Below are 11647 nucleotides of genomic sequence, written 5' to 3' on the forward strand. Positions count from 1 at the left end.
GGGCAACCCACTAATAAGTGGCAACTCAGGTATTTCGCTTAAACCTATCAATAAGCATGCGAGCATGATGAAGAAATGGTATACTTTTGCACTTGGGCACAATCATGATTCGTATGATCTTTGTTTACATTATGAAATTATAATGATACCATTCTGGAAGCTGCATAACTTCTGCATATGTGCCTAGATTTGAAACATGAATTTACTTTGATACGAAGCTGCACAACTTCCGCATATGTGCTAAAATATAAAATGGATGCATGGTTTTTGGGAATTCAATTATGTTCATAACATGTTCATTCAATTTCTTCACATGTTACCAGTGGGGGAGTATGGTGTACACCCAAAATATGTCTAACGATAGAGTTAGCTTCACCTCATCCAAAGATGAGTAAAAATATTGAGAAAATGCTCAATGGTAAGAATTCATCTTTACCTCCCCTAAAGATGAAAAGTTGAAAGGAAATCTGTAGTAGCCCGCTCTTTTATTTATGATAAAAACTAGTAAATGCAATTTTTTTATAAATGAATCCAGTTTATGGTTCTGATTTTTTTTATCAGAGGCAGAGTTATTATTTTAGCGTTATATTTTTATAACGTATGAAAAAAAAAAAAAAAAAAAAAAAAAAAAACGCGACGAGGATTATTGAGCAATCAATAATTATTATTTCCAAGTTATAACTGACTTAGCAAAGTCATGTTATTTATTAATCGAGAAACAGAAGCAGTTATATTTTATTAGTGCTACTAGAAGTCGAGAAATTATTCCGACTGCAACGCAAATTCAATCTACGGATTTAATCTAGATTCATATTACTGTATTAGCATCACCAAGGCATGAGGATATAATTCATTTATTCATCAATCTCATTCTCATACTTTACAAACTCTTATAACCAATTACAGTTTCACCTATCAATGCTATGAAGTAGATACATGAATATGCTAGACATATATGTAAGCATACAATCATCATTATTTTTTTTCCACTCCCTAATGTCTCCTACACTATACACGCATAATCTCCACTTCTCCACTCCACCAACTATCTCCACCACCTTTTGCTTTCTTCCACTACATTTTTTCTCACCACCCTTTCCACTCCACTAATTCCACTACACCAAACTTTCCACCTACTCCCTTCCCCACCACACGCAAGAATGCATCTAACATTCCATTATACAGGCAACAATCTTTTCATCATCTTCATTCTTCACTAAGGAACCGAAGAGCAGCCACGAGTTCTGCCATAAGTACACTGCTCCGGCAGTGTTTTGCAAGGCGATTCCAGCCATCCAAAAGGTTCCCAAAAATTCCCAAATTAATTGTGTATCATCTTTCATATGTTTTCTATACTTTGGCAAAATTTCAGAAGGTTTGAAGCTCTTATGATTTATTTATGAATTTGTAAACATCACTGCCCATCTGGAATACATTTTTGGTAAACAATCTTTGGGAGGCCATAAGTAAAGTTTCAATCGGTGAAAACCTTTGAAACTTGAATATGTCACTCTAGACTCCCGTATCTTTCTTTTGACATCGGCCTCACCATTTTTGAATAAGGGAAACAACCGGTATAAATTCTTGAAATCTAGTTCTTATTCCATGTACCATCCAGTAGATTTTACAAACCTACGACTTTGAGGTGGCAAAGCCCGACTTAAATCTTTGATTCTCAAGCCTAGCTTTCTACTGAATATTCAATGACATGTTGGGAACTTACTTGCTTAGTTTTAGAATTTTTGGTGAAGCCTAAAGTTGGTTTTCTGATTTATGTTATGAATCTGCCAAACTTGAACGCTTTTTGTGCACTGAACTTTAGACAGTCATATCTTCTAAACCATGAATGTTCTTAGAGTAAATCCAACTGGAGAGTGTTATGATCTCTCCCTAGTTTCCAGATTGACCCTTGGGGTTCCCAGTGGAGTTTTGTAAAGGGAGATATGAATTTTTAAAGAAAGCCCACTGACTTGGTTGTAATCTGGAAATCTGAAATTTTCAGATTTTTGCTTGTTAAATACCCATCTTTGAGAGGGCATATCTTGCTCGTTTGAATTGTTTTTCATTCGATTCAAATTGGAGAATGATCCTTGAAATGTCTAGTTTCCAGAATGTCTTTTGGAGCATCATTTGGAGATCCGAGGCAGATTTGGTGTCTGTTGCAAAACAACCCCTTAAGAGCTCAAGTTGTTGAATTATTTTCTATGTATCAAAGTTTATTTTAAAGGATGTTTCATGAAAGATTTCGTATATGTGCGTAACAAGTTTGGGACTATTTATTTTAAATGAGGTCCGTTCTTTATTTAAATTATGATGGACTTTTAATGAATATTTTTGGGATTAAACTCTTATTTCTTGATTTATATAAATTATTTTTTTTAAGGACTTATAAATATGAATTTCGTAGGCCTACTGACCTACTGTGATCGACGGTTTGTCGATGTCTAATAGCTTTGAAAATTTTATAGCAAGTCCTGACATGAGTCTTGAGTACCCTGGTAAAATTTCAAGCCATTCCAACTTCGTTTGATACTTCTTTAAAATGCAAAACCTAAACTGCACATAACTACCGAGAATTTCAGAGAACAGATGAAAGAGTCATTTATTTCAGTAGCTTCCTGTGTGATCTAGCTTTCCAAATTTTTATGGTATTAACCTTATTGTGTTAGCTAGATATCCACCAAAGTTGAGCCCAGTTTGACAACGTTTACTATTTGTCAAAAATCCAAGTTTTCGATTGTTCAAAACTGCCGAACATGGTAGATCGTGGTAAAAATGTCATATCTCTCAAACCACTTGGAGTTTTCGACTCTACTTTTTTTTATATGAAACTAGATTCGAAGATCTTTCTTTCGGTATGAGTCTCGAGTCCAGGAGATGTCGGAGTCAGAACAGATTAAATTTTGAAGTTGAGTCAGTGTAAAAACAGAGCATGTTTTGATGATGTTTGATTGTGATTCTTATGTGCCTTATGTGTTTGTGTTGCCTATGTGTTTGAATGAGATTAGACGAGGTATGATTGATTTTTGACTGTCTTTAATGTAACGAATTATGGATGCTAGAACCCTAAAACACTAAAAGATACCCTAGGCACGTAGAATTAGACTTTGTCTTATGACAATTACTTCACGAACTTATCGACTCTTCATCAATGAAGGTCCGGGCGACAGAAAGTGAAGCCGAAGAAGAAACGACTCCACGCCAGCTTTAAGAACAATTGAGGTGGGCAATTTCTTACGCGTAAATAAAATGCTATGCAAGTGTTATGCTTTAAAATGCAAATTGGATCTTCAAGTATGGTATGCTTTATTACGCTTAAATGAGTTAAGCTTTATTATGATGCACATTAAATGATTACGCTTATTTACGCTTGAATGCTTTACGCTGATAAGTTTATGCTTATGTTTGATGCTTGCGTCTGTTGGGGGAGGCCTCCCTCAACAGTACGATGCCGTGTCCGCTGAGGAGGGCCTTCCTCACGGCGCGATGCCCGTGTCCGCTGAGAGAGGCCTCTCTCGCGGCGCGATGCCAGTATGCCAGTATGCCAGTGTTACAGCGTCTATTGGGGGAGGCCTCCCTCAATAGTACGATGCCGTGACCGCTGAGGGAGGCCCCCTCTCACGGTGCGATGCCCGTGTTCGTTGGGGAAGGCCTTCTCCACGACACGATGCTTGTTTATGATTGTTGATGATGAAGAATGCCCTTATGCTATTTATGAATTTGGAAATGTTTAATGAGCAAATGATATGAAAGAAACTTATGCCTCTTATGCGAAGTTGTGTTTTGTTGTTGATATTATGTTATATGCTTGGCACTGCCCACTAAGTACTCTTGTACTTAGCCCTTCGATGTTTATGTTTGTGCAGGTTGAGCTGTGATGGGCGATGAAGTGTTGTTGCTGAGTGGAGTTTTTGTCGAACTTAAAGTAGGCTCAGAAAGGGTACATGTCTTCATACATGTATCTCAGTTATGCATTCCGCTATAAACACTGATTATTTCAGTTACGCCTTCCGTTGCAAACTCTGATAATATTTTAGCCAAGCCCCTAACGATGCCTTTTTCCTTTTAAGGAATATAACGCGTATACAAGTTCTTTGAGTACCCTTTTTATGCGACCTATGCCTTTTTCCCTTTTAAGGAATATTTCACGCGTATTCAAGTCCTTTGAGTATTCTTTTATGCGCCCCTTTCTCAACCCGCTTCTTAATTTCCCTTCCCCAGTCATGGTTTTCCCGGATTAATTATCCTTAATTATGGCCGGTCGTGACAGAGTGGTATCAGAGCAGTTCGTTTGCTCTGAGCCTAATAGTTTATTTAAGCCAAACTTAGAATGGATCACTAAAGTGTCTAGAGTTCAATCGACAAAGCTCAGCACTTCATCGTATCACACTCAACGAAGCATAATGGTATGCTCTTCCAAGTTTTGAGTTAATGTTTACAAAAAGTGAAAATTATCGTAATAGCAAAGTGAGTAACTGTTAATAACTATGTTATGTTGTTATTGAATGAAATGATTTACGCAAGCGCGATTAAGTATGCCTATGGAATGAATCCCTATGAACATAGAGCTATTAAGATATGAGATCACCACTACGACAGAACATAGAAGCAAACATAGAAAAAAATTAGATTGTATCTTTTGGTGGCTATAGTGAAGGAAGCAAGATAAGTGATACGTATAGAAAAAAATTTTCTTAAGCTGATGATATTATAGCCACTATAAATCTCCATGACTTATGCTTAAGTATCCAGTTTAGATGATGTGATAATATATGCTTAAGGATTGTTATGACTCATAGATTTGAGATGCTAAGGACCCTTAAAGCTTACTACATCAATGATCAATGATGTCATTGGAGTCATGACTTGTTTACAAGTTATATTAAGTTGACATTTACAAGAATTCTTTTGAGGCTTGTATTAGATTATGCTAGAGTGTACTAATTGGCACATCTTTGCTATCAGAATGCCGCCTAAGAGAGGACGCCCTGCGAAAAACAATAACAATCGCAGAAACCGTAACGCTGTACCCGAAGAACCACAAGATGCTCGAGGACATAACCCATCCCCTCCGCCTCCGACTAGGAGAGTCGAAGAACTCTTTTTAAGGCAAAATCCACCTACGTTTGACGGAACGAGTGAACCGGCTGAAGCTGAGATTTGGGTGCGTGCAATGGAACGCATTTTCAACTTTCTACGTTGTACTGATGAGGAGCGCCTATCTTGCGTCTCTTTCCAACTAACAGGATCAGCTGACTTCTGGTGGGAAGCACGTCGAAAAATTCTGACACCTGAACAATGGGCAAGTTATACTTGGGAAGATTTTAAGACGGGATTATATGATAAATATATTCCGAAAAGCTATAGGAAGAAGAAAGAAGCTGAGTTCTACGAGTTGAAGCAAGGAAATAAATCTGTGGTTGAATACGACAAGGAATTCTGCAACCTGTCTAGGTTTGCTCCGCAACAAGTGGACACAGATGAGAAGATGGCAGAAAAATTTTGTGCCGGTCTACGGTACGAAATTAAGATGGCTCTAGCAAGCCACGGAGGACTCTCATACACGGAGTCTTTGAACAGGGCACTTGACGTTGAAGCTGCAATGCCGTCGGACAAGTCAGCCCCATTGTTGATCTCAACGCCAAATGATCCACCAGTAGCCTCACATACTCTCAAAGGGAAGCGCAAGTGGGACAACAACGAAGACAATATCAATCAGACTAGTAAGAAAGTGTGGCAAGAATATGAACGGGCCGAACAGTTTATTCAACCAAGGCACGAGGCACAGACTAACCTCGAGCGAACTGGGGGTAACCAAGGTCAGAAAGGAGTTTTACCTTGCCCAAATTGTGGTAAGATGCATAGGGGTATTTGTCGGGCTGGAACTAACGGTTGTTACAATTGTGGCCAAAAAGGTCACTACTCCACGCAATGCCCCAATTGACAACGAGGTTCAGCAGTTGGGAACACCTGCACCCCCTTGCCAGCAATACGTGGACACTTGCGAAATCAGCCTCAATCACATCAGTGAAAATCTTATGGAGACACCGCAGACAAGAAAAGCTACGTGGGAGCTTGAAAACAAGATGAAGGAAAAATACCCCGAATTGTTTTAGCAGAGATATGCAAATTTCGGGACGAAATTTTTGTTAAGAGGGGTAGTATGTAGTAGCCCGCTCTTTTATTTATGATAAAAACTAGTAAATGCAATTTTTTATAAATGAATCCAGTTTATGGTTCTGATTTTTTTTATCAGAGGCAGAGTTATTATTTTAGCGTTATATTTTTATAACGTATGAAAAAAAAAAAAAAAAAAAAAACGCGACGAGGATTATTGAGCAATCAATAATTATTATTTCCAAGTTATAACTGACTTAGCAAAGTCATGTTATTTATTAATCGAGAAACAGAAGCAGTTATATTTTATTAGTGCTACTAGAAGTCGAGAAATTATTCCGACTGCAACGCAAATTCAATCTACGGATTTAATCTAGATTCATATTACTGTATTAGCATCACCAAGGCATGAGGATATAATTCATTTATTCATCAATCTCATTCTCATACTTTACAAACTCTTATAACCAATTACAGTTTCACCTATCAATGCTATGAAGTAGATACATGAATATGCTAGACATATATGTAAGCATACAATCATCATTATTTTTTTTCCACTCCCTAATGTCTCCTACACTATACACGCATAATCTCCACTTCTCCACTCCACCAACTATCTCCACCACCTTTTGCTTTCTTCCACTACATTTTTTCTCACCACCCTTTCCACTCCACTAATTCCACTACACCAAACTTTCCACCTACTCCCTTCCCCACCACACGCAAGAATGCATCTAACATTCCATTATACAGGCAACAATCTTTTCATCATCTTCATTCTTCACTAAGGAACCGAAGAGCAGCCACGAGTTCTGCCATAAGTACACTGCTCCGGCAGTGTTTTGCAAGGCGATTCCAGCCATCCAAAAGGTTCCCAAAAATTCCCAAATTAATTGTGTATCATCTTTCATATGTTTTCTATACTTTGGCAAAATTTCAGAAGGTTTGAAGCTCTTATGATTTATTTATGAATTTGTAAACATCACTGCCCATCTGGAATACATTTTTGGTAAACAATCTTTGGGAGGCCATAAGTAAAGTTTCAATCGGTGAAAACCTTTGAAACTTGAATATGTCACTCTAGACTCCTGTATCTTTCTTTTGACATCGGCCTCACCATTTTTGAATAAGGGAAACAACCGGTATAAATTCTTGAAATCTAGTTCTTATTCCATGTACCATCCAGTAGATTTTACAAACCTACGACTTTGAGGTGGCAAAGCCCGACTTAAATCTTTGATTCTCAAGCCTAGCTTTCTACTGAATATTCAATGACATGTTGGGAACTTACTTGCTTAGTTTTAGAATTTTTGGTGAAGCCTAAAGTTGGTTTTCTGATTTATGTTATGAATCTGCCAAACTTGAACGCTTTTTGTGCACTGAACTTTAGACAGTCATATCTTCTAAACCATGAATGTTCTTAGAGTAAATCCAACTGGAGAGTGTTATGATCTCTCCCTAGTTTCCAGATTGACCCTTGGGGTTCCCAGTGGAGTTTTGTAAAGGGAGATATGAATTTTTAAAGAAAGCCCACTGACTTGGTTGTAATCTGGAAATCTGAAATTTTCAGATTTTTGCTTGTTAAATACCCATCTTTGAGAGGGCATATCTTGCTCGTTTGAATTGTTTTTCATTCGATTCAAATTGGAGAATGATCCTTGAAATGTCTAGTTTCCAGAATGTCTTTTGGAGCATCATTTGGAGATCCGAGGCAGATTTGGTGTCTGTTGCAAAACAACCCCTTAAGAGCTCAAGTTGTTGAATTATTTTCTATGTATCAAAGTTTATTTTAAAGGATGTTTCATGAAAGATTTCGTATATGTGCGTAACAAGTTTGGGACTATTTATTTTAAATGAGGTCCGTTCTTTATTTAAATTATGATGGACTTTTAATGAATATTTTTGGGATTAAACTCTTATTTCTTGATTTATATAAATTATTTTTTTTAAGGACTTATAAATATGAATTTCGTAGGCCTACTGACCTACTGTGATCGACGGTTTGTCGATGTCTAATAGCTTTGAAAATTTTATAGCAAGTCCTGACATGAGTCTTGAGTACCCTGGTAAAATTTCAAGCCATTCCAACTTCGTTTGATACTTCTTTAAAATGCAAAACCTAAACTGCACATAACTACCGAGAATTTCAGAGAACAGATGAAAGAGTCATTTATTTCAGTAGCTTCCTGTGTGATCTAGCTTTCCAAATTTTTATGGTATTAACCTTATTGTGTTAGCTAGATATCCACCAAAGTTGAGCCCAGTTTGACAACGTTTACTATTTGTCAAAAATCCAAGTTTTCGATTGTTCAAAACTGCCGAACATGGTAGATCGTGGTAAAAACGTCATATCTCTCAAACCACTTGGAGTTTTCGACTCTACTTTTTTTTATATGAAACTAGATTCGAAGATCTTTCTTTCGGTATGAGTCTCGAGTCCAGGAGATGTCGGAGTCAGAACAGATTAAATTTTGAAGTTGAGTCAGTGTAAAAACAGAGCATGTTTTGATGATGTTTGATTGTGATTCTTATGTGCCTTATGTGTTTGTGTTGCCTATGTGTTTGAATGAGATTAGACGAGGTATGATTGATTTTTGACTGTCTTTAATGTAACGAATTATGGATGCTAGAACCCTAAAACACTAAAAGATACCCTAGGCACGTAGAATTAGACTTTGTCTTATGACAATTACTTCACGAACTTATCGACTCTTCATCAATGAAGGTCCGGGCGACAGAAAGTGAAGCCGAAGAAGAAACGACTCCACGCCAGCTTTAAGAACAATTGAGGTGGGCAATTTCTTACGCGTAAATAAAATGCTATGCAAGTGTTATGCTTTAAAATGCAAATTGGATCTTCAAGTATGGTATGCTTTATTACGCTTAAATGAGTTAAGCTTTATTATGATGCACATTAAATGATTACGCTTATTTACGCTTGAATGCTTTACGCTGATAAGTTTATGCTTATGTTTGATGCTTGCGTCTGTTGGGGGAGGCCTCCCTCAACAGTACGATGCCGTGTCCGCTGAGGAGGGCCTTCCTCACGGCGCGATGCCCGTGTCCGCTGAGAGAGGCCTCTCTCGCGGCGCGATGCCAGTATGCCAGTATGCCAGTGTTACAGCGTCTATTGGGGGAGGCCTCCCTCAATAGTACGATGCCGTGACCGCTGAGGGAGGCCCCCTCTCACGGTGCGATGCCCGTGTTCGTTGGGGAAGGCCTTCTCCACGACACGATGCTTGTTTATGATTGTTGATGATGAAGAATGCCCTTATGCTATTTATGAATTTGGAAATGTTTAATGAGCAAATGATATGAAAGAAACTTATGCCTCTTATGCGAAGTTGTGTTTTGTTGTTGATATTATGTTATATGCTTGGCACTGCCCACTAAGTACTCTTGTACTTAGCCCTTCGATGTTTATGTTTGTGCAGGTTGAGCTGTGATGGGCGATGAAGTGTTGTTGCTGAGTGGAGTTTTTGTCGAACTTAAAGTAGGCTCAGAAAGGGTACATGTCTTCATACATGTATCTCAGTTATGCATTCCGCTATAAACACTGATTATTTCAGTTACGCCTTCCGTTGCAAACTCTGATAATATTTTAGCCAAGCCCCTAACGATGCCTTTTTCCTTTTAAGGAATATAACGCGTATACAAGTTCTTTGAGTACCCTTTTTATGCGACCTATGCCTTTTTCCCTTTTAAGGAATATTTCACGCGTATTCAAGTCCTTTGAGTATTCTTTTATGCGCCCCTTTCTCAACCCGCTTCTTAATTTCCCTTCCCCAGTCATGGTTTTCCCGGATTAATTATCCTTAATTATGGCCGGTCGTGACAAAATCTTAGAAAGAATGCCCAATGGCAAGAATTCATCTCTACCTCCCCTAAAGAGAAAAAGTTGAAAGGAAATTTTGAAAAGAATGTCCAATGACAAGAATTCATCTCTACCTCCCCTAAAGAGGAAAAGTTGAAAGGAAATCTTAGAAAGAATGTCCAATGACAAGAATTCATCTCTACCTCCCCTAAAGAGAAAAAGTTGAAAGGAAATTTTGAAAAGAATGCCCAATGACAAGAATTCATCTCTACCTCCCCAAAAGAGGAAAAGTTGAAAGGAAATTTTAGAAAGAATGCCCAATGGCAAGAATTCATCTCTACCTCCCCTAAAGAGAAAAAGTTGAAAGGAAATTTTGAAAAGAATGCCCAATGGTAAGAATTCATCTCTACCTCCCCTAAAGAGGAACAGTTGAAAGGAAATCTTAGAAAGAATGCCCAATGGCAAGAGTTGATTCTACCTCCCCTAAAGAGGAATAAGTATGTTTTAAAAAAAAATGTCCAATGACAAGAATTGATTTCACCTCTCCTAAAGAGGAACAAAAATATGAAAAATTCATATACTTGAATCACGATAGAGTTGACATGACTAATCTAGATAGAGTTGATTTAAGAGTAGGGTCGCCTAATGGATTGCCCAATGGTAAGTCCGGTTCTGCCTCACCCAAAGGTGAGGATTTTTTGAATTGCCTAATGGCAAGTCCGTCTCTAAATCACCCAACGGTGACATTACTTTAAATCGCTTTTCAGCGACGACTCTAAACTAAAAATAAGAAATTATTATTGTTGACAATGTGCAGTGCTGGAATATTTTGTCTTTATAGTTTTTACAAAATTGATATTTTTTATCTTTGACAAGTTACAAGGTTGCAAGGCTGAAGTATTTTGAATTTACTATGTTGCCAAGTGAAGACATCTCGTCTTAAGCGAGTGAGGAGTTAAAATATCATGGCTGACAATCAAAAAGGTCACAAAGCAACAAGAAATTCGTCAGAAACACTCATTTATTGTTGACCAGGGGGGGAGTAGCTGATGAGAAGTAAACTCTGCATCAATGCTGTGCAATTAACATGGCTGAAATATTTCTTTTATATTATTATTATTATTATTATTATTATTATTATTATTATTATTATTATTATTATTATTATTATTTCAAATATTTTGTGTAGCACTGACTTGACAGGGCTAACCTTATCAATCAGGAATTATCTTGGCAGCTCAACGACTCGGCTTCAAGCTCAAGACTCATGTAATAAGGGCTTAGGCCTGATTATTTAGATAAATGGGCCTTAGAGGTGAAATGGGCCAAGCTCACTTAATAGCATATAAATAGGGGTCATTCATTTTTTACTCAGAAGTTAAATTAGATAAGTTAGGAAAGTTAGTGATTCTTTCGATTCTCAAGTTGTAAATGTAAACACTTTCCAAGAATATAGTGAAAGACCCAAAAACCCTCATCCGTGGATGTAGATCTAACGATCGAACCACGTAAATTCTCGAGTCGTTTATCGTTTTATAGTTAGATGTTGATTTTTGATTCATCATATAGGTTTTTTCACAAAAAATGGAGAAAAACTAGATAAAAGCATTAGGAAACCTGAGAGTTTGTGAAGAAATAGATCGAAACCCGGAGAATGTGTTCGTAGATATCACAACAACGTGACAATTTCTTAAAAAAAATTAGTCTGATTAT

At 37.4% G+C, this 11647-nt stretch overlaps 1 protein-coding gene across 6 annotated transcripts; it reads left to right on the forward strand.

Moving 5' to 3' along the window:
• The first annotated feature begins 507 nt into the window (after nucleotides 1–507).
• Nucleotides 508–9789, forward strand: LOC130994580 (uncharacterized). Of its 6 annotated transcripts, none has more exons than XM_057919627.1 (5): nucleotides 511–1375; nucleotides 3158–3222; nucleotides 4966–6990; nucleotides 8846–8910; nucleotides 9555–9789. In XM_057919627.1, the coding sequence occupies exon 3, from the start codon at nucleotides 4967–4969 to the stop codon at nucleotides 5942–5944; it is 978 nt and encodes a 325-aa protein (XP_057775610.1). In that variant the 5' UTR covers nucleotides 511–1375; nucleotides 3158–3222; nucleotide 4966; the 3' UTR covers nucleotides 5945–6990; nucleotides 8846–8910; nucleotides 9555–9789. The 6 variants fall into 6 exon arrangements, 5 of the variants coding, with proteins under 5 accessions (XP_057775607.1, XP_057775610.1, XP_057775608.1 ...); XM_057919625.1 differs by having other exon boundaries at nucleotides 511–1302; XM_057919624.1 differs by having other exon boundaries at nucleotides 508–1302; nucleotides 3158–6990.
• Nucleotides 9790–11647: the final 1858 nt, after the last annotated feature.

This window comes from Salvia miltiorrhiza, chromosome 7, assembly GCF_028751815.1.
Source record: "Salvia miltiorrhiza cultivar Shanhuang (shh) chromosome 7, IMPLAD_Smil_shh, whole genome shotgun sequence".
NCBI lineage: Eukaryota > Viridiplantae > Streptophyta > Magnoliopsida > Lamiales > Lamiaceae > Salvia > Salvia miltiorrhiza.

What these genes read in the sequence shown, in the direction of transcription:
- LOC130994580 (XM_057919624.1), top strand. Translation starts at nt 4,928, where the DNA reads ATGCTAGAGTGTACTAATTGGCACATCTTTGCTATCAGAATGCCGCCT.